This window comes from Rhipicephalus sanguineus, chromosome 3 (genome assembly GCF_013339695.2).
Source record: "Rhipicephalus sanguineus isolate Rsan-2018 chromosome 3, BIME_Rsan_1.4, whole genome shotgun sequence".
Lineage (NCBI taxonomy): Eukaryota > Metazoa > Arthropoda > Arachnida > Ixodida > Ixodidae > Rhipicephalus > Rhipicephalus sanguineus.
This window is the reverse complement of record NC_051178.1, coordinates 162,379,822-162,406,588: the sequence shown is the minus strand read 5'-3', so window position 1 is coordinate 162,406,588 and position 26,767 is coordinate 162,379,822. Positions and strand designations below refer to the sequence as shown.

General features: G+C 46.7%; 2 protein-coding genes across 2 annotated transcripts; both read right to left on the bottom strand.

The window, feature by feature from the left end:
- Positions 1 to 9,681: 9,681 nt before the first annotated feature.
- Positions 9,682 to 16,011, bottom strand: LOC119386045 (short-chain dehydrogenase/reductase family 9C member 7). The gene is made up of 4 exons (XM_037653396.2): positions 15,727 to 16,011; positions 13,460 to 13,699; positions 11,765 to 12,091; positions 9,682 to 9,919 (listed from the first exon to the last, which is right to left on the bottom strand). Exons 1-4 carry the CDS (start codon positions 15,988 to 15,990, stop codon positions 9,686 to 9,688), a joined length of 1,065 nt encoding a protein of 354 aa, XP_037509324.1. The 5' UTR covers positions 15,991 to 16,011; the 3' UTR covers positions 9,682 to 9,685.
- Positions 16,012 to 18,921: 2,910 nt separating this feature from the next.
- LOC119386044 (short-chain dehydrogenase/reductase family 9C member 7) lies at positions 18,922 to 25,247 on the bottom strand. The gene is made up of 4 exons (XM_037653395.1): positions 24,984 to 25,247; positions 22,291 to 22,536; positions 20,261 to 20,587; positions 18,922 to 19,155 (listed from the first exon to the last, which is right to left on the bottom strand). Exons 1-4 carry the CDS (start codon positions 25,245 to 25,247, stop codon positions 18,922 to 18,924), a joined length of 1,071 nt encoding a protein of 356 aa, XP_037509323.1.
- Between the last annotated feature and the right edge of the window lie 1,520 nt (positions 25,248 to 26,767).

Genomic DNA, 26,767 nt, shown 5'->3' with positions numbered 1-26,767 from the left:
CCAGTTCTAGTACACTCTATTACCGCTTCGGCGTATGTACTGTCATGGCCGGCACGTGTTCACGAAATTCAGTATGGTGTGAAATATCGAACACACGAAGGACAAAAATTGCAATTCTTTGAGGTCGATGTTGATAACACCCACCGCCCGCACACTTTATTGAATGCTCGGTAAAAAGGCCAAGCACTCATGGCGCGTGCATGGTAGTAGAAAGAAGCCACTTTGTTTTGCATTAACACACGCGTAAGTGCTTGCACTCTATGGCGCCAAGGGAAAAAATAAATTAGTTTTCACATGATGGTTTGTCACGCACGTGAAGACCCGCTATTCCATTCCCGAGATAAGAAAGAGCTAGATCGATTTGTCAAGGTGACCGAAGCGAGAAAACAGAAGTGGGGTGCTATTGTGGAGCCAGCGCCTGTAGAGCGTTGCCTTTTCCGATGCTCATGCCTGTTATGCTTTTCGCGCTTGCGCATTGGTCAGAGTGACGGTAAGACCGTCACTCTGACCAATGGGCAGGCGCGAAAAGAACCTGCTCGTCTCTGTGGCCAATGAGCAAGCGCCAAAAGCATAAAAGACACTAACAGGAAACGGCATCGCTCCTCAATAAAACCTCTTTCACAAAGCATGAGCGTAACTTCAACACGTGATTTCTGCTGTTGTACTCGAGTCGTACGCTATAGCAAAAGAGAAGTCAAGGACTTGACCTAAGAAACTGAATATTGCTGCTACAGATTCTTTGCGTGCAGTGAGCATGGGCAAGATCTTGAGCGCTGAAGCAATACGAAGCGTCTTTTACGTCTGGTTCATCGTTTGCCCAGTTTTTTCATTTTGCAATTCTCACACTATACCTCGACTGCTGCAAGACACACTAGTCTCGGCACGTCACCCGCTCACTGTGGTGCTGTTGTCACTCAAAGGAACGCCACCGAAAGACTGGGACTCCATCTTGAAGAGCGTCCAGGTACCTGTTATACAATGGAACCGACTCGGTAAAGAACAGCTGAAGGAGCTAAAGGTTCACGTCAATCATAATAGAAAAGTCTGGGTGGTGGTGCCGTGGTCGGACATGAAGCAGCGCAGTCATCTCTTCGCAAAACTGAATGAAACTGTGTTCGGCATTTCGCTTGTTCACTTTGTAATCGCACTCCAGCCCGGCGAACTACTCCCGTACGAGCAGTTTGAAGAACTGTCCTGCATTTTAGTTGGCGTTAACGACACAGCCATATATGTTGCCACGGACGGATTTCGTAACTGCACCCAGAGAAAAGCCTTAGTATCACCAACTGCACTTTTCGGTTACAACACCGAGGCCTCTTACAGCGTCTTCAACAACAGGAAGCTCATAACCGCGACAGAGATAACGACGACGACTGTGAATGTTTATAACAGCTACACACGAATTACGGAGTCAATCATGCTTTTCAACACCCTGGAAAGTCTGAATGTCACTATCGTACCTTACCACTTCAAGGGGACTGGAAGAGGACAAGACCGTCTCATTTACAAGGTTCATCGAAAGGAAATAGATCTCTCACTCTTCCCGGCAGGACTCAGTGAAGAGGAAGACGCACTCATAGACGCACGCGCTATTAATGCTTTTCGGTCTATTGTCTTCCATTCACGCAAAGGTATGCGGGTGCCCCCTCGACTGTCGCACATGCTTTTGTCCTCGGGGCAAGTTTTAACAGCCATCGCAGTGTCTGCCTTCTTTATCGTCCTCGTCTACCTTTTGCAAAGTCCTCTGCTCGGCTCTCGCACCAGTTTGACAAAGCTATTCTTATTCCTCTTTGCCAATCTTGTCGGCCGAGGCTATCCTGAACCGCCCCCGAGCCGTAGTAACGGAACTCGAATTATCTGCTTGTTCTGGACGATCGGCATGCTGTCAATCTGCGCGCACCTACAGTCCGCTATCACCTCCGAAGTGAACGCCCCCATGTTAGAAAGAAAAATAAAGAACTCTGACGACCTGCTGAAGCTCGCCAAGGCGAAGCGGGTGTTGCCGTGCTTGGAGCAAAGTTCGTTTTCCGAGAGGTTTATCATGACCTCAACAACGGAAGTGGGAACAGTGCTTCGTGAGCTGCTCAAAAGTTGCCCCGACTGTCTCAACACGAAGAGCGGACGGGACGGCGGATGTTTGGACCTCGCCAAACGAGGAACGCATGTATACATACGTGTACACGACGTCCTCACTAAAATGGTCTGGGACCGGTTCGGCATTGCTGCCAGCGAGGACAGCTTCCGTTTCTTGCCGAGCGCTCCCATGATGGCCAAAGGCTTTCCGTGCGGACCAGCATTGAAGCGCCTCGTTGTCGAACTGAGGGAGCACGGACACGAGGAGAAGACCGTGGGAATGTATATGTGGAAAATAACGCGCATGTTATCCGGTGGTGTTTCCTCCGACACAGCGGACGTGGCTCCCATCTCCTTCTGGGATCACTACCTGATCTTCACCGGCGGGACACTGCTGGCTTGCGTTTCGTTCATTCTTGAGCTTTGCTGCGAGCATGCCGCTGAACGGAAGCGCGGACATGATCTTTGAATGGCTGTCAGTAAAAACTTGACCTATACCACACGTGTTCCACGGCATCTGCACTTGACACACTGTAACTTACCTCAAGGACACTGCTGTTGCAATGAAATATCACGGTGCCATTGAGTCAGCGGGACCACCAATCCGGAGGTAGCCTCTCGCTCGTTTATAAAAAGTGTCGCGACGCCATCAAACACAGCGAAGTTCAAAAGGCCAACGCGGTAACCTTGTGTAACAAGCGCAGAAAGGTGGGAGAGTTGGTAAGTTTTCATCTTCTAGGCAAACTGCGCAGCAGACGGGACACAAAGAAGGAACGAAAGGGAGAGACGAGCGCAGACGAGCGGAACGAAAGGGACAGAATGCGCTCGTCTGTCCCTTTCGTTGTTTCTTTGTGTCCCGTATGCTGCGCAGTTTACTAGAAGACGGTAACCTTGCCCGCGTAATACATGGTATACAGAGAAGAGTAGCCTCTATCACCTGCGTACACAGTATCTGTTGTTTATATTGCATTTTTTGTTTAATACACTATTTTGCTTCTGTGATGTACTGCACCTTATAGTGTGTATGTCGTTCACTTGTGTACATTCACCTCAGGTCCTTTGAGTAATCGTCATTTTGTTTTTAAGGGGATCCTTCATCATCATCATCATCATCAGCCTGTCTACGCCCACTGCAGGGCAAAGGCCTCTCCCATGTTCCGCCAATCAACCCGGTCCTGTGCTTTCTGCTGCCACGTTATACCTACAAACTTCTTAATCTCATCTACCCACCTAATTTTCGGTCTCCCCCTCACGCGTTTACCATCTCTTGGAATCCAGTCAGTTACCCTTAACGACCACCGGTTATCCTGCCGACGTGCTACGTGCCCGGCCCATATCCATTTCTTCTTCTTTATTTCAACTATGATGTCCTTAAAGGGGTCATGAACCACTTTTCCAAGTAATGATCTAATGGCCTCAGTATCGGAGTGTACTGCCTCCCGAATCGATTGCCGCAAAAATTTCTCGAATCCGTCAAGAATCAGCGGAGTTACGGGGGTTTGGCGCACGCTCCCAGCGCTTTCTCTCTTTTCTCGTGCCGACGAGCGCACTGGAAGCTAGACAGGGAGGGATGGCATGGGGGAAAGAAGTTACGCCAGCGCGCGTCATGAAACGCGATCGCTCTCCCGCTGTGATTCGCTTGCGCGAGTGCGGCTACCGTGTACTGAGGAGTGCGGCGCCGGCAAGTGGCGGCACCCCGTGGCAAGAAGCGCACCTGATCCGAACGCCGCTCTCGATTTACGTCGGCTATCGGCCAATAAGCATGCTATGTCTCTTGCGACGTACAGCGGACAGACGCCCCGCCCACCGACGAGAGTGAGAACCGGCCTCTGTTTGAAAAGAGGGTGCCTGGGGAAACGGCAACTTCGCGCTCCGCTTGTGGCCATTACGCGGCGCGCACGACTGTAATATTTGGCAGAGCAGTTCATAGCCGTGTCAGCTTTCCGCAGGATGTGTTTTTTCAATCAGCCCAAGGGGTGCTTCATGACCCCTTTAACCCCCGTTTGTTCCCTGACCCTTACGTCCCTGTTATTTATGTCAGTGCCTTCTTGCCGTTGTTGATGATTGCTGCCACGCTGTACCTTTTGGAATAAACATTCTTTGTTTCCCCTCGTCCGCTGTAATGTGAAGCCGTGTTGTTGAAAAAGACACTCTGTTCAAAGAAACTGGCGTGTTAACAGTTTCGAAAATCTGGAGAGATGCGCGCACCGCAATAACGGGATTCCAATGTGTCGTCTACAACAAGCGGCTTCGTTGCAGGCGCGGCGGCGTGGACACATATACAAACAGAATTACGCCACAGTCATCTTCCCACCGCATGCTTCGCATAACATCGATTCCCACGGTACATGGGATCTGCCGAATATTTTTTAACACGACAGTGCTTTATGCCGGGGTCCACCAAAACATCAGTGACGCATTTCCGTCACGGATATGACGTTGATAAAATGGACGCTAAGGGATGAGAAAGAAAAGCTTTCGTCGGCGAGAATCGAACTTACGACCTCTCGGTCCGCGACGCTAAGCACCCGGAGCGCTACCGCCTAAGCCCCCGAGGCAGATATGCGACACTCCACAAACGCGCCTTATATCTCTCACAAATTCTCTCTCGCACGGCGCTCTCTGTTAGCGGAGCGGGGCGGTGCCGCCGTCTGTGAGCGGTAAAGAGAAGTATTGCGTCATGGCACTTCGATAGAGAACGATTCGGCGACGACGTAATGAAAGCATATCCTCCGATAAACTTGCCGGTGCACACCCTCGGAGGCCATGGTGAAAGCGTCTCGATACCAGTGACAAAAACTGGCCGCGCTAGCATCGGGTAGTAGCCCTACGCGCAGTTACGTCGTTACGTTCTTTGCCTTTCGCTTCGTGTTATAGCGTGTGACGGCTCATTGTCGGAGTAGTGCAGCTTCCACATGCACCAACGGTGTTTCTCCGCCGCCGACTGCTTCCAATGCGATAGCACCAAATGATAAAACTGCTGCAATAAGCGCTGCAGAAAGGCAGTGATGTCGACGGGAGAATTATCTGCCTTGGTGGAGCGAAACAGAGGCCAGCGCGACGTGGAACGCCTGCGCGCGTTCGCGGCTCAAGCTACGACCTCCTGCGTGCCGTGCTGCTCAAGCGCAGTGTGGTAGTGTATGCATGAGCACAGGCGTAAGTTTCCCTATTATGCCTGATTCACACAGCCGTCAAACGCTCCGTCGCGTCACCATCACGACATCGCTTTTTGTCGTGGGAGAGGATTTCCCCGTCGGTTTCTCCTAAAAAACGGTTTGATAACGTCGTAGAGAGGTGCTCTACGTTTCCGTCGCCGGCACGGTGACGGAGCCCCGCCCCTATAGCTTGGGCCAGTCAAATGTCTTCCTTTGACTGGCCACGTCAAATGTCTTCATTTGACTGGCCATGTTTCACAACCAAATATTTCTTCGTCACCGAGGTTCGTTTGGTCGTCGCTGTCCCCGCTGGCATAGCAACTACAGCATCATAAAGTCGCTCAGCATCACAAAAGCAGGTCCGCGGTTGTCATGGCAGCCGACGTGACACGTCAAACGCGGCTATAGCTGCAAAACACCAAAACACCAAGAGCAAAGTGAATTTAGCGAAAAAACGCTTTCTCAGTCACTCTTTACACAGTTTTATCAAAACAGCGCCTCATAAGTTCTGGCGATACATAAGTGTGAAACATACTAACAAAGCGTATACGCCTACCCCGGGAGGAAAACAGACAGCCGATCTTTTCAACAGCTACTTCCAGTCTGTTTTCACCGCTGATAACGGCCTACTTCAACGCGGCCAGTTCAGACCAAGTGACGTAGATACACCATTAGACACCCCCTTCATATCGCAGGCGGGTGTATTATCCCTCTTGCTAAACCTCGACGAAAAGAAAAGCACTGGTCCAGATGACGTTCCAAATGCCTTTTTAAAGCGATACGCTGAGCCTGTAAGCAAGTTCCTTCAGCTAATATATTTAAAGTCACTTCGCGTTGGTCATCTTCCAGCTGACTGGAAGCTAGCAAAGATAGTACCCGTGCACAAATCAGGTGATACGTTTTTCCCAGCTAACTACAGGCCAATATCTCTGACATGCACATCTTGCAAAATACTGGAACATATCATCCTGAAATATTTAACAGAGTTCGTCGAAAGTCACGACATATTACACTCCAATCAGCATGGGTTTCGTAGTGGCCTGTCGACTGTTACTCAATTAGTAGAAACGCTTCATGACTTTGCCAAAGATGTTAACAGCCAACTACAAATAGATGTAATATTTATGGACTTCTCCAAGGCTTTCGATCGCGTTTCCCACCTCAAGCTTAGCTATAAATTAAGATGTCTATTAGGAGAAGGACCACTCACGTGTTGGATTGAAGATTACCTTTCAGACCGTTATCAGTACGTACAGTACAATGACCACGTATCTGATACTGTTCCCGTTTTATCTGGTGTACCGCAGGGTTCTGTATTAGCCCCAATGCTCTTCTTACTATATATAAACGACATAACTAAGCACGTCGACGTAAACATTAGGCTATTTGCAGATGACTGCGTACTGTACCACACAATCAAAACTGAAGATGACCAAACAAAACTTAGTAATTCTTTGTACGAAGTGGCTCAGTGGTGTTCAGACTGGCAAATGGTGTTAAATGCAGAAAAGACGGTCTACATGAACATTACAAACAAGAAATCAACACTTACCTTTCCTTACAGTATCAACGGTACCCCACTACGAAACGTTTCACAGTACAAATATCTGGGTGTAACGATAAGCAGTGACCTAAGCTGGAATGCGCATGTGCAGCAAATTTCTAAGAAAGCAATGAATAAATTGTTCTTCCTCAAACGATCGCTTGCCGGATCTACCTTTGAAACACGTTTTCTTGCCTACACCAGTCTCATCCGGCCGACATTGGAATACGCCAGTATTGCGTGGTTTCCGCATACTAAACACAACATCGCTGCGCTTGAGCGGGTACAAAGGAAAGCTGTCCGCTTTATTTTCAATCGTTACAGGCGTAGTGATTCCCCAACAGAACTTCTTCGGCTGGCTGGCCTGGCTACTTTGTTTAACCGAGCGAAAGTGCACAGATTGAAATTCCTGTATTTGTTGTTACAAAATAGTTTTAAGATCAACCCCAGGTCATTTGTTACATATAGCTCTGCGAGAGAAACGCGACACAAACACAGATTCACGTTAGAAGAATTTCGTCCTACTAACAATGTATTTCGCTTCTCTTTTTTTCCACGAGCTGTAAGAGACTGGAATGCCTTAGATGAATTTATTGTTACTCAGCCTACGCTAGAATTATTCTCTGAACTCGTGGATGAAGCTGTTTGACGCGGACACATGTTACTCTGTTTAATACTATTGTTTTATTTTATTGCTGTGGTATGCTTGATGTAATTGCTTACTTAGAGTGTGCATTTTTGTTTTTGTTTATACGTGTAAATGTCTATTTCTTACAGAGCGCATAACTTGCTGTTCGCATTACTTCTGTACATTCATGTATGAATTAACTCCCACCCCTGTAATAATCCCTTTGAGGGATTGGCAGTATTTGAAAATAAAAAGAAAATAAAATAAGCTCTCATATATCAGTACACAATAAGCCCTACTTTTGTGAAGACACGTTTCAGTTTCGTGTTATACCTCTTCCTATGAAGGAGGAATCATCCATGTTTTTTTTGTTATACCTGTACTCGTTTCGTGAGAATGAAAATGAGTGATGAAACGTTGATGACTTCAGCCCTAACACTGGTAAATTTTGGGCTCCTTGTATGGAAATTACGGACGTATATTGGAACACCAGTGGTGATTGTTGTACAGTGTGTTCTGGCTAGTGTGTTGAAAACGTCTGGGGACTTCTGAACGGCCAAACTGGCGGTGTGCTTTGTACGAAGACGGAGGGCGGGGGAAACGAGTATTTTCTGAAGTAATTTTCTTGTTACATTTGTTACGGCATTTTCGCTCGTGCGTTTAAACTGCGTGGCCGATCGTATCGTTGGTTGATCAGAGTTGCCCTCTGTTGGAGCTCTTTTTCTCTTGTCCCTTTTGCTTATTGTTATCGGTGTACGTAACGTCACAATACCTCGAATTTATATCACCGGTATTCAGGGTTTGGTGGAGAAACAATTTGGAAGACTAAAACTTGGTGAAAACGCGCCTGTTTTGATGTGCCCCTATGTAAAGCACTTGAGGGCGCTAACTGCAAGTACACTCAGCGTATAAAGTAGTGATTTAATGTGCTCACTTTTATCGTAGTAGCTGTCAGGTGTGGTTCGGGATCCGAAATCTACGTTGCGAATGATGCGCAGTTTCATATAATGAACTATTTCATGTTCATAAACGCGAAGTCCAACCAAACAGGGCCATGGCAAAACCATGACACAAAAAAGTCAAGGCACTTGGTGTCGCTCCAGCGGTATCGGGGCTATATTAAAGCGCACGCGCCAGCCGGGTCATGAAGAAAACTATGGCCGCGCCACTGGTGTTATTTAATTGTTATGATAAATCGTGGCTTTTGTTATTGGCAGGGAACTTTAATGCGCGATCACAGTCCACGTGGCGTAAAATCTGGTGCAGCGTAGCTGAACACGTGGATAATAGGACATGTTTACTAGCGAAAAAGACGAGGACGAGAAGAAGGAATACAGGACAACGCTAAACTTCAACACGTTCAACACGTGGCTCATCGCGGGGCAGAATATGGCTACTTCTTATGAGCATCAACTGTAGCCTGGCCATTTGTAAACGGTTATGGCGGCTTTAAAGTGTCCACCCGTTTTACATTTCCCATTGCGTAACACCGGTGGAGTTCTACAGCGCACACGGCAATCAGCGTTTGTCATTGTAGTTAGCTGCACACGTTGTTGTTGTTGTTGCTGATGATGATGATAAACAGTGGCAGAGCACTGCGTAACGTGTAGACTATGAATAACGTTATATGCAATTCTCGTGACGTGACATCTGATGCAATACCAGGCGTCTGCAAAGTTACATAGCTGTACACGTGCCTCTTCCCGCGATAGGACGGATCTATAGAGGCTTCTTGCTTGAGAAGCAATGTAAAGCACTTTCATATGGCTAATTTGTAGAGTAGTCCAACGTAGAGGTCCCGGGCTCAATTCCCGCGTGAACGTTCATATCTTATTAGGCGAATCGTCGTTTGACTGGCCATAGCATATATATAGCGGCCCGACTGGCGCGGGCGCATTCATACTTCGATGGCAGTGAAGAGACTTGGACTCTTGTCTGCCATGAATTTTCCGTGGTTATATTTGGACTTTGCGTTTATGAGAAACACAGCATCCATAGTGTCAAACTCCGTGTACTGCCCAACGTATATTTCGCGTCGCAGAGTACACCTGATAGTCACATTGATAAATGTGTGCACGTTTCATCACTATTTTGTTAGCTCAGTAATTGAAGTTAGGTTACACGCGTGCTCTTAAGGAGGAGCTCCTACAGGTAACGCTGCGACTTCTGCTTTTTCCGCGTATGGCCGAGTGTTCTTAAAAATATCCCTGGCCGTGCCTGCGGATTCGTGTACGCAGAGAAAGAGCACCGTGTTCAATCGTCGCGAGGACGTAAAAGCGCTTTTAATTAAGATTTCATCAATCCTGAAATATCCTTGAACCAGAAATCGGTGATTTCGTCGGGAAGCAGACGAAATCCCGCGTACAGGATCTTCCAGGTGAGCAAGTCGGGCTGGTAGATCTTGCTGGGATACGCCGTTTGCACGGCGTCCAGCATCTTTTTGGCTACGTCCAACACAATTGGATCCGGCTCGGTTGCGATGGTTCGCCGGATATTTTCCTCCATTTCGTCCGCGTAGCCCTGTCGTGAGAAAAAAAAGAACATTTTTACCAGACCGTAATTCGCGCGACACGAAAAAACTATTATGAAGCGAAATTCACAACACCTCCAAGTGTACATGCAACACAATGCCTCAAACACCTAAGCATTACGAGAGGAGTGGAGTACGTGCGTAAAGCAATAGCAGAAATACTTGTGCCCTTTGTTATGGTAGTGTCAATTTCGCTGAACAAGATCAGGAAAGTATTACGTTTGACAAAAGAAATCGTTAGCCTAAAGTACAGAGAACCAGAGTCGCAGTCACGTGGTAATGTTAGGCGGAAAATTGCAGTCTTCGATTAACACATCAGCGGGAGGATTGTTGCGGTCTTACTTAAATGTGCAATAAATCAACAAAAAATTGTCGATGCTGCAAACAGGTTTTTTAATGGTTTTGACTCTTGGGAAAATCATGTTTGAGTCATTAAGCGACAATAATCTGATAGGTAAATTTCTGCGCTTAAAAATTATGGCAGAAAATGCCGCTCGTAGCAGATAGGCATGAGCTCAACTCGTGCAAAATGAGTGATCGCAAACACACATCGACTGATCAGTAGTGGTGTTCGTGTAGTGTTTAAGCTGTTGCAATGGGCCCGCCACGGTGGTCTAGTGGTTATGGCGCTCGACTGCTGACCCGAACGTCGCGGGATCGAATCCCGGCCGCGGCGGCTGCATTTTCGATGGAGGCGGAAATGTTTGAGGCCCGTGTACTTAGATTTAGGTGCACGTTAAAGAACCCCAGGTGGTCAAAATTTCCGGAGCCCTCCACTACGGCGTCTCTCAATCATATCGGGGTTTCTGGACGTTAAACCCCAGATATTATTATTATTATTATTATAAGTTGTTGCAATGGATAGCGTAAGTTAATAGAGCTGATGCACGACTGCATAGCTCGAACCTTTACGAAGCAGCATGCTATGCTCAGTTTTAAAAGATGTCACCTATATAGTATATCCTGTCGTAAAAAGAGGAGACAGAACAATGGTAAGCTTAGAGTGCGTCAGTACTATAATGAGGCCTTTTTACCATTTACAGACATTAAAGAAATTGTTTTTGAAATGTAGCACTATTTCCCTTTTTGAGCTCAATTACTCCAAAAGGAATTATCGTGAAATAAAAATAATCGACTGATTACCGACCTCTTGATGATTAGCTTTCAAGGTAATTACGGCAGATATTGAAATTTGCAAACCGTCGTCTGAGTTCACTCGCATGACGCCAATTCCGAAGTATGCGCTCCCAAAGTCTGCTACGAAATCCATTTCCGTTTAGGTTATTTAGGAGTGACGATGCACAAAAAAGTTATTAGCGTAACCGGAGCAACTGGGGATTTTTGCCGCAGCTTTGACAGCGCTTACTTGTGACCGCACTAAAAAATGGGAGTGGATCAAGGGCTCGTTTTCTTTGTAAGACACAACCTCTCGAAACCAACAGGTAATGAGACCAAGGAATGTATACTTTAACTGTATTGCGGTAATTATGATATAAATACAATTTATATTACTTATATCGTAATAACTAAGCTACAGTTAAAGGACTACGAATAATGACCCCTATACGTCTCTCGGCATCATTGTCAGTTGGTTTCATTAGGCTGTGACAATACTGCAGTACTGGTGCTGCTTCCAAATTTCGCATGAAGTGGACATGATTTGTAAAATAGTGCACTCTATGCACTGTTGTGGAAGCGCCCTATGGTGATGCCCTGGTGTATTTAACCGAATGGAAGACTAACAAACAGCTTTTCTTTCATTTCAAGGAAAGTTAGTCTACATATCTGAATGGTGCCGCGTTCTTTTAAGTCATGACTACGGCACACTTACTTACCTTGGAGTAAATATCCTTGACGTCATCAGGGAGCTTGTTCCACATGTACTTGTAGGACTTGAGCAGCGAGCTGGGTTCAGTCTGCGGCAGCCGATACAGGTTCGGCTCGATGCCAACCACGTAGATGCCGAACTTGAGCAGCTCGCGTCGCAGAACCTCGGTGAAGCAGCGCACGGCGTACTTGCTCATGCAGTACGGTCCGGTACCCGGCACAGCCATGCGACTCCACACGCTGTTCACGATGACGAATCGCCGGCCGCAGCACGGCGACTCTCGAAGCAACGGCAGGAACACCCTGGCCACGCGTGCCACGCACAGCACGTTCACCTGCATGAAGCCGGTGGACTGTGTACGTTGCAATCACGGTTGGTTTTATACGCTTGAGCATGCATTTGCATTTGGAAATATGTGGCTTGTAATAATTGCGTGCAAGAAAAAAACGGAGTAAAAGAAAAGGTTGGTGAAATGCAGGATACTGCAATAAGTTCAGTCAAGTGAGAATAAGGGAATAGAACGTTTTAATTGAAAAGCTTGAAACTGTATTTTTGTTACGAATCTATTGGTAAACTAACACTGACGCACTTTGCGAATATGTAGCTGGGCGGTCGAGTTCACAATTGTCGGAATCTTGCTCTTATGTTGTCAACACTTATGGTGAATACAGCCTCTTGGGCAGACTTATGAACAAAGTTATGAATAAGTTTACGAGGCAAACAGTTCCAGTAAAACTATATACAACTGAGGAATATTTAGTCAATGTTCAGTGTTTGATCTTCTGAAAACGGACACTTGCACCGAATTTAAAACGCTATTTAGAGCATTGTGTGAACGCCTACATCACATTTCCGACGGATGTAAAAGTGAGATGAAAATGAGCAGCTGCATGATGTAGTCGCAGTCAAATGGTCCGAGATACGGAAAATGAAATAAAAGCGACACATCACCACTACTACAAAATGAAACCTAACGATTTGATTTGAAGAAGGCTCGCGTACCGAAATTACTAGGCTATTTTGCTGAAGAATTGCCGCAAGGTGTGGGAAAAAAGACAGGATAGGAAGTAGCTGCGCTCTTAGCAGCAGTGTTTTTTTTTTCTCCTTTTCCGCACTTTTTGATCCTTTCTGGCAGTACAATAAAGTTTTCTGTATGAACCAGCTAGATTGCTGAATAGCACTTCAGGTATCAAGCTTTGGGTGTTCCGGACCGAAATTGGGCGTTCCACCTAACTGCCACGTGTATGACAATATCTTCCGCTAAGCTTCAGTCTCATCAAACAGCCTCGAGATGAGAGAATCGGCTGTTAACAGTAACGCGTAATCGCTATAACTAATTTAACACTGTGAAGAAGGCTCAGGTATTGAAATTATTAATATATTACCCCGCGACACTTATGTCAGATTTATAAACATGCTCGACAACAAGGCGCTGTGAATATCTTCACAGGAAGAGTGATGGAATATTGTGGACGCCAACGTTTCATCATGCTAGAGGAATTGCAGTTCAGCATATCATAGCTTCGTCAGAAGAGGAACTGTTGCGGGTCCGAAGAATGCATGTCCAAGATGAGGTAACTTGCATGCTCACGTTCACCACTTTGCAGGTTCCTTCTTACCGTATAAAGTACAGGCGACGCATCATAAACTGAGAATACTGCTCTACGTTTACATTATCCCTGTCGTATACAATTAAACTGACCTCGTATGTCCAGCGCATGTCGTCGTCGTCGTACCACTCCAGCTCGCCGAGGGACACCACGCTCAGGTTGATGATGACGGCCCACAGGTGGCTCTCGTCCTTGCACAGGGCTCGCACGTACTGCTCAAACTTGGCGAGGGACTCGGTCTGCGTGACGTCCGTGTCGACAACGTGGATGTTACCATGCTGCTTGAGGAGTCGAGAGCCGGGGCTCCCTCCGCTCACGCAGCCGGCCACTACCTGCAAGCGTTCAATGAAAGTTGAAGTGTTTAGACGTCTACTGCGTACACTAGCAATCATACAGAATTTTCTGTAAGGATTACTTCTCTGGTTTTGATTCGAAAATGAGATGCGAAATATGAATCACTTAACTAATGCCACGAAGAACTTCACAGGTTATGTCCCAGTGCAGATTCAAAGGTTTCCTTTTATATTGGTCACTGCAGCAGTTAGAATTTCTTGCACCTCCGAAAGATGTGACGTGTGAAAGGGGCATGGAAAAGTGAGTCGGGTAACTTACTTTCACTGAAAAGTAGGCGGGTTAAGAAAAGCTAACCGGATAACGCAACGCTCCATGAGTATGACGCAAGAAAATTACTTTTGAATGTACTAAAAGATGAACAATTGTAGGCCTATGTCTTTATGTAGCTCATGACATTCACGTAGAGTCTCGGAAAAAATTTGAACTGTAACCACTTGGGCAACACACATAGGTTTATTTTTCACTAGGTCAATCGCCATCCGTGAGATTCATTCCGCAGTAAAGATTCGTGCGGACCCTACAATATACGAGTCGAAGATAAATCGTCCACGCCTCACGCATCTAACAAACATGCATATTAGCCGAGATTGTACAGAATTGTGAACCCATTTTAGTGTTACATTGATATTGTAACAGAAGGAATATGCAACATCTAGAGGTTGGACATTAGGCGCCCATTCCACTACTGCACGTATACGATAGTGCACGCCGCGAAGTGGATGCCTGCAGTAAGCGAGGTACGCAAAAAAAAATCACAGCATATCCACGGAGTGAATGATGATTTGTGGGCGAAGCTGCGGAGGTTCATCGGTAAACCGTGAATCTTCCGTGAATTCTGCCCAGTACATCATCACCGACGTGAGATGGGGCGCGTTTATACTAAAGGTTCGATGAGTTATGACGTCTTGCAGCTCACTTTAATTTTACATGCACGCTGTGAATTTTCATTGTTTAGAAAACCATTGCTTTAGAAAACATCTGGCGTCTTTCGTTAAGCAGCTGGCGTCTTCTCGTTTTTCTTTAGAAACATCTGGCGTTCTTTCGTTTTGCTTTTACAAAGCATCTGGCGTCTTTCATTGGTTTATTTCATCAATCAACGGCGTTTTGAACAAAATTTTTATTGTTTAATCACGCACAGGAGAAATCTCACCAGGCACTACCTTGGAGGTCAACAATGGCTGCTAATGGGAATGAGAGACAGAAGAAGTCGGCGTTTAGCTAACACTTACACTTCTACTTCTACTAACGTTTCCTACTGGAACATGCCAATGGCTGCTAATGGGGAATGAGAGACAGAAGAATTCGGCTTTTAGTTAACGCGCACGCTGCGAATTTTTTATTGTTCAACAACGCACAGGAAAAATCTCCCACCGGCACCACCTTGGAGGTCAAAGCGTAAGACTGGTTACGCACTACGAATACTACGACTACGACTACGAGGGACGAACGGGTGCCACCTTAAGGAGCTTCGCCCCTAAAAAAGTGCGTGCATGCAGGTACATAACGTATTTTGATGCAGAATTGCGGTGGTGATGCGTGTTGCACTCCTTGACCTTCCGCTAAATGATGTAGGTCAGAGCAAAAAGAGATTCTGTGTAAATGCCCTTAAACTTTGTTCACAATCCCCTCCCACAATTGAAATGATCGGTACATTGTTGTACCGATATGTAAATATTTGAAGCGTTGGCTTGTGGGAGCTGGCGCGCTTGAACCACGTATTGCGGAATGACAGCAGATGTACAAGAGGTAATCCGCTGTATATATTCCACTCGGCATCCGCGTACTCTCGCGCTTAAGCGGATGCTGGGTGACGAATGCCTTTTGCACTTTAAAGTGTGGAGGTAAGTCGCACAGAAAGATTGTGGCATTCGATATAGGTTCTGTCGTATTGTGACGTTTCGCAGACTCACACCAATTAGCTATGCCTGAATGAAACTGCACTTATATCACCTGCTACTGCTAAACGAAGGCCAATATAAACAATATGGTTAAGATATTCACGTACCGTAAACCCTCGTCGGTCGAGCTCGAGAGCGAGTCTGTTGCCGTAGCCGCTGTCGCATCGCGTGATGACGACAATCTTGCCCTTGGGTGGGACCCCCTTGTAGGTGAGCACATTGAGCAGCCACACGCCCGCGTAGTGCGAGGCGACTACGACGACCAGGGCGAGGGACATCGTGTGCGCCGCGGTCTGCACCAGGGGCGCCATGTAGAGGACGCAGAACAGGAAGACGAACACAGCAAGGAGCACGATCGCGTAAACCTGCATCGTCCACGACCTCGCGACTCCTTGTGTTCGAATGCAGCTGCTTCGCTAGGCGCTCGCGGGTGTGTACGAGGCAGTGTGAGCCTCTTCTTCTTCTGTCCCGCGTAAAATTGGCGCTCGAGAGAGAGCGAAAGAGAGAGAATAAACGTCTTTATTTGAGAAGAGAGCTCAGGAGTGGCGGCCTTAGTCCGGGATTCCTTGAGATCGGGCAGCGTCCTGGGCCCTCACGACCAGCTTTAGCTGATCGTCGGGGTTGGAGCTGGCCGAGGGTCTCTCCCAAAGTTCCTTGGTGTGGTAAAGATTGAATGGTTTTGATGGGAATTTAGTGCAGTGGAATTCTGCCCTACTCAGCCCCGTATTTTGAAGCACAACTATGGGCAGTCCAACGGGCCCGCGACGTGGTAGAGAGGCTAGGCATAGCGGCCCGCTGTGTCCTAGTTCACGCCCCGAAGGACCTAAATAAAGTTCTTCCATTCCATTCCATTCCTACTATAAGCCGAAGAGACCCGGATTCTCCAAAGAAGTGGCATTGAGGAGAGAAATGCGTAGGGGCCGTGAGGTGGTTTCTAGTTGGGTGTTGAAATGTGTTAACCTGCGGAGCGCGGAGTGGTCTCTCCAGATCTCCAGGCAGTGGTTTGTGTGCAGGGGTGTACGTTTTGCGGGTTAGCTTGTAATGCTTCGTGATGCCGTGGAACGAGACTAGAGGATGCATGCGCTCGGACTCGGCTTCCTCAGCGTCGGCTTGGTGAGTCTCGTTGCAGGAATGCCGATGCAGCGTTCATATTCACAAAACCCTACTACGCAAGATAATTTGTTCGTTGATTGATGTTTATGCGTGGCGGCAATTGGTGTCAATACAGTGGGTACGCAGAAAAGTAGCTTACAGGTACGGTTTTTTTTTGTCGACGAGTTTACACAAATATTGCGACAGATCGTGTGCTTGCTTAATAACCTGTTACAAAAAGCCGTTAAACGTTAGTGGTGCCTTGCGCGCGAGTATTGCGCGTAATATAAAATATAGCAAGTTATAAATCCAGTAGCTGTGACAGAAATTTGCTATTTTTGCCTAGTTCGTACATATTTAGAGTGGGATCGAGCACAAGAATTTGACAGAGACGCAGGAGCTCCTCATTAAAATATTGTATTCGTTTTGATACTCGAAATAGAGTAGTGGCAAGAACCATTTGACTGCTTATATAAAATTATACCACTGTTACCCGAACGTATTAGCATTACATCTTACAAGCTGGCTTAGGATATTCAGTTAATTTGCTGCACCGTTGAACTCTTTATTCTAGAAGCCCGAGTTTGACAAACCCGACGTTTACATTGTGCGCAAGTGCGCCAACTTTATCTTGGATGGTGATGAATAAATTTATAAGTAAAAAAAGGAGAAAGGGGAGAAGGGGACTGTTATGGAGACAGTGGTTCAACGCTCCAGTAGCTTCGGCTGCACGCCGGACCTGTCCCACGGTGATTTTGCGTGCGCCCAGGTCCGTGCTGGACAGCTGTATCTCCCACTGCTGCAGGCGTAATGAAAACCGATGCTCTCTCTTTTACTGTTTTACTGTGAAATCTTTCATTTCGGCGAAAGTCTTGGAATTGATTCCAGTCGGTCTTTGTATGCAATTTCAGGACGGGTGAGTGTGTATGTGTGGTACTAGGGTCCCAACACCAAGGGCAGGCTACTGACCCCTCATAATGTTAGACAACATGTAGACCATGGCTAGGAATTGTGAACATTGACGTAGTTGAGAAAGCTACCACCAGACGCCACTACAAAAGCTAAAATTGCGCGCGCACTGCCCGTACCAGTGGTGCGGCGGACTCATTGAGGCGATGGGGCGCCCTCTTCGTCTCGCAGACTCGCACACGCTCCCGAGCATTGTACATTAAAAAAAAACTTTGTCAGCACCGCGAGCTGTTCAACACACCGTGACAGGAGCAGATGTGTGCTTCCGAAACAACAATAAGGCCGACAAAAACGACCGAGGAAGTTACATGGCTTTAGGTACACAATAATGTGGCAGATCAATGAAAAGAGCACTTCTCAGCAAATCTAAAACTGTGAGTTGTTTTTGAAACCTCTTCAATGAGCGTTACAATCGAGTTCGGTCCGGATCCAGTGAGCTAGTACTTCTTTCAATGTTCTTCGACATTACAATCGAAGTTGAAACAGGCCAAAATGGGTCTAAACTGAGGCAGCTTTCATGGGCTCTCTGGTAATATCTTCAAATGGCCTATGAAGGTAGGCGCTTTGTGGCACGTTATTAGAATTACGCCTAAAACGTTCTAGTGGTTCTGTAGTATATGAAACCGAGAGTTGTTTTCAATATCATATTTCGTTCGTGAGACGCGATTTTTTTGTATGTGCTTCCAATTCAGTTTCGGTGGGGCACCCGGCCGCCGTCGAGAGATGGCGCGATAAGTACATGTCCCCAAATCTTGGAGATGGCGTCAAACTGGGGAAAATCTCGGCTTTTGTTTTCTTAGGTGAGTTGCCTCTTCTCCGTTTCGTTCTTAAGAGGGAGGCTGGTCATAAAAGAAGCAAGCAAAAGCTACCCCCCTCTCCTCCCCGCCCTTTTGCTAAGTTGGAAAGACGTGGAAGACTCGGTTAAGTAAAGTCTTTATAGAATATATTCACATATACTACGTATTATTCTACGGAGCCCTCAACGCTGTTCTGGAAAAACCATAGGTATGGCATGCGCACCAAACTGCATATACTGTGCGTGCTGGTCGGTAAGCAGGTTTATTTAACGGTTACTGCCCTGCGTAGGACCGTCACAAAGGTCTGCGCACTATGTCGGGGCGGAGATATAAACGACACAAACACCGGCAACTGCTCGAATTCGAATCCGGCCTCTGAAAACTGCGCACACTCTGTCAGTCATATTGAACAGTATATGCGATCGCAATACGTCTATTTAATGATCAAGCTTTCATAAGTCCGGATATCTCCGTAAGCCAGAAGTCGGTGATCTCGTCTGGCAGCAAACGGAAACCGACGTACAGAATCTTGCGCGTCAACTGGTCCGGCTGGTAGAGCCTGCTGGGATACGCCGTCTGTACGGAATCGAGCATTTTCTTCGCCACCTCTCGAACTACGGGGTCTGGCTCCTTCACTATAATGTTCCGGATGTTGGCCTCCATCTCGTCACCGTAGCTCTGCGTGGGAATGGAGACGTTGGAAGAGAAAATGATATACGCAAGTTACACGCGGGTAACGTGCAGCTTATGCAGGTTAGCAATGATAACCAGAGTTTCAGTGCTTGAGTCACCAGAAAGAGCAAACCGCACATTCAAACTTGCTGTGTCGGCTTGTGCTCAGGCACACGTCATGGCGAAAAATTCCAGCAGATCCCACGTATTGTGGCAATCAATTTCTGGGTACAATAAGAGATATGCTCTGGCACTAAAGTTGCTTGTAGAAGGTACGCATTTGGACAGGTTGGTTTATGACTATGAACAGCGCAGTGGCCTGTGTTCTTTCATTTCGTTCCGTGTTTATCGCTGTTTCCTGAATAAAAGGTTACTTGTTGTGGCAACTCTATTATCCCCTTGTCTTCTTGCATCAACTGTATGATATTGCTTCTTGTTAAGGTAACTGTATGCTGTGCATAAATGGTTTCCTTTGTGGTGACCCTTTTGTCTCTTTTGCCATCTTCTTGCCACTTCAGTATTGCACAGGGTGTCTTCGACTACTCTTCCCCGATTGTCCTGGATTGCCCAAGGCACCGGCTAGGGCAGTCCGGGACTGTCGAGGATGGATAATCGAAGAGGCCCGCTACTCATGGGTCGGCCCAGGGGCGTTACGAAAGAAGATGAACAAGATTTTGAGGAAAGTTACCATAGAATGTTTACGCAATAAAGGAAAGAAAAAAAGGGCTGAATGCGTTTTTTTCACCAAACACAATGTGCCCTCTTTTTCTTCATAACTATCAAATGTGCCACCATTTCTCCAATTTAGGATATATTTAGGTGTTTTACTTTATGACAACAACAATACTACGATATTTATTATATAGCATACATATAGGAGCACGCCGGGCAACTATTTTCTATCGTTGCTGCGATGGTCCTCATAATGTCCGAGCACTACATAAGCAAGAGCGGCCGGCGCATCGTGTGCTGCGGTTGCCGAGTGAAAACATCAGAGGATACGCTGAGAAGCGTATGACGGTTTCATGCACGCCGTTTCCTAGCGCGATGTTGCCGTACCTATACGGCCGTTGAGCGCCTCAGGTTGAGCGCCTCAGCGATGTGCGCTTACCCTGGAGTATAGGTCCTTGGTCTCGTCGGGGAGTTTATCCCACATGTACTTGTAGGACTTTAGCAGCGAGCTGGGTTCCGTTTGCGGAAGCCGGTACAGGTTCGGCTCGATGGCTACCACGTAGATGCCGAACTTGAGCAGTTCACGGCGCAGAACCTCTGTGAAACAACGCACGGCGTACTTGCTCATGCAGTACGGTCCTGTGCCTGGCATGGCCATGCGGCTCCACACGCTGTTCACGATGACGAATCGCCGGCCGCTGTACGGCGACTGGCGCAGTAACGGCAGGAACACCCTGGCCACGCGCGCGACGCTGAGTACGTTCACCTGCGCAGATGCGGGACAGTTGTCGATTACAACCCAATAAATGTTTTCTACTACTACTAAGAATAAATACAAGCTCCGCATCACTGCGGCGCGCCTGTCATTTATCCGTGCAAGAGAGTTGTGCTTGGTGGCTTCCGTTCCAACGACAAGTACTCTTTGAGTGCTCGTGTAAATACTACTCATGATAAGAAATAAAAGTTCGTCGTCCCTTGTTAAAGTGTTACTTTTGGCTGAGTCATGTAATCTTTGCTGAAATTTGCCAGGAAGTTAAAGTTTTAGACTAAAAACTAGCGACACGATCATGTGCCTGTATGGGAAAGTTACCTATTTGAAATACTAGAGATGTGTTTGGCGTCACGCAAGTAAGCTACTGCCAATTGGATGGGGCATTTATGGAAATTCTCTCTGGGTGCGACAGCGACGGCAGTGGGCGGAGCTTACATTCATTCTTAGGTTGTAACCGAATATTGAGCGATTCGGCAACACCACTCTATTTTAAGATAGTAGTCCGCACCTTTCCTACGACGTTGTTACTCTGTCATCGCAGTTTTTGCAAATGTTGTTGCAGGAAGAGTTATGCTGAGCAGCGTTTTGTTCAAACCATGTTTGCTTCTTCGTGTGCCGTCGGCTTCTAATGTGGAAATGTGGTGTGCTTTTTGGAAAGCACGATGTTTACTAATATGTCGTTGCAGGAAGTAAAATGTACGGATTACACGACAAAGAAACCTGAGGCATAGCAAAACAGACTGCTGAACTGGCTGGGCTGTTGCTGCTCATCTTGAGGTTTAATGCGAAGAAACGATGGAGGACCACAGATGCGTTCTCACTGTGTCCCCATGTGTTCGGTTGTTACGCGTCGTTTCTTTGCGTTAAAGCTTAATACACTAATGTCCGTTGTTAAGGGAGAGCTCGGAAAGTAAAGAGAAACGATGGAACAAAAAAGTGGACGCATTAGCTACATTAGTGACAGTGTATCGACGACATCTCATTTTTAGGTCAAGTTCATGCATAACGTTCAGATAATCAATTGGGTGTAGGTGTGAAGCATTATGCAATAGAATTGTTTGAAAAATACTGGGTCGTACAAATAAGCGATACAATGTTTGAGTGGTATGCCGAAGCTTGCTTAGGAATGCACGCCATTTCTTCCGTTTGATTTTTCCTTGTGTTGTCTATACGCGACTCCCTTCAGCGACAGCTTGTTGGACAAGTGCCAGTTTTTAACAACAATAATCATTGGGGTTTAACGTCTAAAACCACGATATAATTATGAGGGACGCCGTAGTGGAGGACCCCGGAAGTTTTGAGCACCTGGAGTTCTTTAACGTGCACCTAAATCTTACACGGGCCTCAAGCATTTTCGCCACCATCGAAAATGGGATTCAATCTCGCGACCTTCGAGTTAGTAGTCGAGCACCATAACCAGTAGATACCGTGGCGAGCACCATAACCAGTAGATACACCGGCGCACACTGCATGCTTCGCCGCTCCACAGGTTTCACGTTAGTGGAGCTGAAACACCCTTCCCTACATGCTTCGCCCCTCCCCAAATTTTTTTTGAGGGGGGGGGGGAAGCAGAAGGTATCGGTATAGTCGATTGAGAAGGAAAAGAAGATATAGAAGAAGATGGCTTTCGCCTTCGTGTCGTCTGTAGCGAATGCAAGAGGGACCGTGTGACTTGCGTGATTGAAGAGCAAACTGACCTCGTAGGTCCAGCGCATGTCGTCGTCGTCGTACCACTCCAGCTCGCCGAGCGACACCACGCTCAGGTTGATGATGACGGCCCACAGGTGGCTCTCGTCCTTGCACAGGGCTCGCACTTGATTCTCAAACTCGGCCAGCGACTCGGTCTGCGTGACATCCGTCTCGACCAGGTGGATGTTGGAGGAGCCCTGAAGCTTGAGCTGCTGGGTGCCGGGGCTCTCTCTGCTCACGCAGCCTGCCACCACCTGCCGGGTAGAGATCGGTGTGTATGTGAATAACTCTACCAGATATATACTAATGTGAAGTGATCAATAGAAGAAGCACTATGCAGCATTCGCTTAAGGTGGGCCGCATTGATTGGAACAACAACGACAACAACCACAACAACAACAACAACAACAACCACCACCACCACCACCACCACCACCACAACAACAACAACAACAACACCCGCCGCGGTGTTCTAGTGGTTATGGTGCTCGACTGCTGACTCAAAGGTCGCAGAATGGAATCCCGGGCGCGGCGGCCGCATTTTAAATGGACGCCAAAATGTTTGAGGCCCGTGTACTTAGGTTCAAGTGCACGTTAAGGAACGTTGGTGCACGTTTGAAGTTTCTGGAGCCCTCTACTGCGGCGTCCCTCATAATCATATCGTGGTTCTAGGACGTTAAACCTCAACAATTTATTATTATTATTATTATTATTATTATTATTATTATTATTATTATTATTATTATTATTATTATTATTATTATTATTATTATTAATGTTATTATCCTCTTAAAAAAAAAGAAAGAACGAGCGCTTTGTTCTCTCCTGGCGTTTTTTTGGCCCAATTCTTAACGCCAGCAGTGTGCTCACGTGACGTCATGAGGAAATAAGCTCTCGATTGGTCCTTATACGAGGGATATCAGTTGCGAATTGCCCCTTACCCTGGTTTGTCATGCAGTCGCACGCCCGTTCTGCCTTGTCACGCTCGACTATCGTGTGCGATCAACTGATGTCACAACATTTTGTGCGTTTTCAGCTGCACAAGCAGATACGATAGCGTGTATTCGAAAAGTGCAAAAATACTGGAAGGCTCAACGCTTACTGCCGGCATAATCCATGGGTTTTATGAAGAAATAACTGGCGAGGAGGAGTTAGCGCCCGTATAGGAAGGCTATAGTGAGGGCGAGAAAGAAACAACTTTCTCGTTTTTTAACTCTAAGTGGTTTAGGGGCCCTCTAGGGTGGTCGCACTGATTGGACACAACAACAACAACGTGAGAAGCAGTCATCTCATTTTTGTTGAACTTAATTCTTGGGTGTTACATGCCAAACCCTCGATAGCATTATGAGCCTTGCCGTCCTAAGGTATTGCAGAATAATTTTGATCTGAAGTTCTCAACATGCAAGGCGAGGTAGTGGGCTAGTTCGTTTTGCATGAGTAAAAAACTGCGCTACAGTTACAGGGACAAAAGAAATTGGTAGGACACACGCTACGAAGAAGACGCGACACGCGCTACGCTTGTCACGTCTACTTCGTAACGTGCGTCCTACCTAACTTCTTTTGTCCCTGTAACTGTAGCGCAGTTATTTAGGGGCGAAGCTCCTTAAGGCGGCACCCATTCGTCCCTTGTAGTCGTAGTAGTCGTAGTGCGTAACCAGTCGTAACGCTAGTACCAGATCTCGACCTCCAAGGTGGTGCTGGTGGGAGATTTTTCCTGTGCGTTGTTGAACAATAAAAAATTCGCAACGTGCGCGTTAACTAAAAGCCGAATTCTTTTGTCTCTCATTCCCCATTAGCAGCCATTGGCATGTTCCAGTAGGAAACGTTAGTAGAAGTAGAAGTGTAAGTGTTAGCTAAAAGCCGACTTCTTCTGTCTCTCATTCCCATTAGCAGCCATTGTTTACCTCCAAGGTAGTGCCTGGTGAGATTTCTCCTGTGCGTGATTAAACGATAAAAATTTTGTTCAAAACGCCGTTGATTGATGAAATAAACCAACGAAAGACGCCAGATGTTTTCTAAAAGCAAAACGAAAGAACGCCAGATGTTTCTAAAGCAAAACGAAAAGACGCCAGCAGCTTAACGAAAGACGCCAGATGTTTTCTAAAGCAATGGTTTTCTAAACAATGAAAATTCACAGCGTACATGTAAAATTAAAGTGAGCTGCAAGTCGTCATAACTCATCGAACCTTTAGTATAAACGCGCCCGATCTCACGTCGGTGATGATGAACTGGGCAGAATTCACGGAAGATTCACGGTTTACCGATGAACCTCCGCAGCTTCGCCCACTCATCATCATTCACTCCGTGGATATGCTGTGATTTTAATCATCTCAACAGGCGCCTTTACACACAAGTACACAAGCGTTTCGGTGCGTCACTGCATTTGGAGTGTGATCGACGGGATGGAACACAAGAGCTCAGCATCTCAATGCTATAACTTCTGAGCTATACAGCACTGGGCCCGATTCACTTCACTTCATGAAAAATATACAGCGGCGCTTACATGCACCGCGTGAGGCGACTTACCCCGCGTCTAACTAAGCCCTCTCGTGTCGCATTAATAGAGTTCGCGTTCCCAGCGCATTACTGCCATTTACAAGGATGCGATATACGCTAGAAACACGATGCGATGCGCCACTCGTCGCATTCATGCAAACGGCGTTCATGCTTACCGAGGGCACTGCATGCGCAGCACGCTTACCGTGAACCCTCGTTTGTCAAGCTCCAGCGCGAGTTTGTTGCCGTAGCCGCTATCGCATCTCGTTATGACGACGATCTTGCCCTTGGCCGGCACCACCTTGTAGGTGAGCATCTTGAGCAGCCAGACGGCCAAGTAGTGCGAGACGATTGTGGTGACAATGGCGAGGGACATCACATGCGCTACGGTGCGCACCAGAGGAACCATGTACAGTACCGAGAACAGCGTGATGAACATGGTTATAACCATGCCGGCGTAGCCTCGCATGGCTGCAGTCTACGTTCGTCTGGTTCGAACGCACCTAGCTGCCACAAAATCTGCGACTTGCACGCACTTCACAGTAATCCTCTTCTTTGACCTTGCCTTGCTTGCTTGAAGCTTCATTCTTGGCTCTTACCCACGACGGGGGATTGGCCATGAAACCGGCGGTTAATATAAGTGGAGAAATTTAGGCAAAGGAAAAGAAACTAATGGGAAGTGTAGGGTGTATAGAAAAGTTGAAGAATTATTCGTTTATGTACTAATAAATATAGGAATGTGCCAATCATATGGAATACAATGAATTAGCGCGAGTAAGTCGGATGAACCAAATTTTGATTGAGAATAATTAACAAGGAATTTTTCTTGTTGGTTGGTTGGTTGAAAAACCTTTATTTGGGTCCTGCAAGGCGCACGTCAGCACGCAGCGGGCGACTCCCACGTCGGGACCGTCAGACCAAGCCTGCGTCCCTAAGAAATTCGCATACGGCTAAGCCACGCAGAGTTGCCGATGTTGGTTCCTTTCATATTGGTAGGCAAGCTTGGTGCCTCATGAGGAAGAAATAATAGAGTAGATCGTTGAAATTTCTGCGCACACCAACAAGGTAGATTGGCCGTGAACCGGGGAGTTTTAAAGAAAATCTTCGAATAAAATATAAATTACCGTGTCTCAATTAATAAAGAACAAAAAGAAGGAGAAATTTAGCAAACAGTTAAAATATTAACATTCAACAAACAGGGAAAATACGAATATATATTATGAAACGAACAAATTTCAACAAAAAGAAAGCCAATTAAGAAAAAGAAAGGAACACCAGGAGTAAAGATTGATACATGGCTTAAACATATTTCAACCTTAAGAAACTCCTGTTAGGCATCAGCAAACTTCCCGTCGCTGTGTCTAAGGAATGAAGCTCCCATATAAAGTAAATCTGGTACATTTATGCGCGAACTTGAATATATTTTACTTGAAATAAATGAAATCCTCTATTTACTGCATGCTGGACCCCACGAAAAGAAAATGACCACTTGTCGAAGAAATCAGCGACAAATTCTTCACAGCTATGCCGTGGTGAATTACATTGATTCAGTTCCAAGTTATTAACGCGATAGCATTAGAGAGCTCGTTTTTGCAGAAATTGCGGTGTCGGTGTCGGCGTTTTTAGTTGTGAGCGAAAAAGGCAGCGTTGGCGTGAGCTAAAATTCGAGGTAGATGCAAATAAAGATAAGAACCGGAGGGCGTCCGCACTTTGGTTTTCCTTGCGGCACGGATTAGGTCTCCACCCACGAAGAAGCGAAGGCAGGCTAGCGATTGGGAAGGCAATACGGACACAGCGCGATTACGCTATCGCGTTCTAATTTTGTTGCCACCGCCTCCGAGAGAGACGGGCGCGCGGTGTGGTCGCACCATCTCTTGGAGGTGTTGCGATGGTGCGCCGCGATTTTCCCACCGTTTCCGTGAGATGGCCTGACCCCGCCGCGCGGACGTGCCCTTACAAACAAGTAGTGGGTGCATCGCTAGTTACCCA

Coding starts and splice junctions, on each gene's coding strand:
- LOC119386045 (XM_037653396.2), bottom strand. CDS start 15,990: ATGCAGGTTTACGCGATCGTGCTCCTTGCTGTGTTCGTCTTCCTGTTC. Junction 13,700..15,726: donor TCGACCGACGAGGGTTTACG/GTACGTGAATAT, acceptor GAACGCTTGCAG/GTAGTGGCCGGCTGCGTGAG. Junction 12,092..13,459: donor ACATGCGCTGGACATACGAG/GTCAGTTTAATT, acceptor GGCTTCATGCAG/GTGAACGTGCTGTGCGTGGC.
- LOC119386044 (XM_037653395.1), bottom strand. CDS start 25,247: ATGCGAGGCTACGCCGGCATGGTTATAACCATGTTCATCACGCTGTTC. Junction 20,588..22,290: donor ACATGCGCTGGACCTACGAG/GTCAGTTTGCTC, acceptor GCATCTGCGCAG/GTGAACGTACTCAGCGTCGC. Junction 19,156..20,260: donor CCAAGGACCTATACTCCAGG/GTAAGCGCACAT, acceptor ATTCCCACGCAG/AGCTACGGTGACGAGATGGA.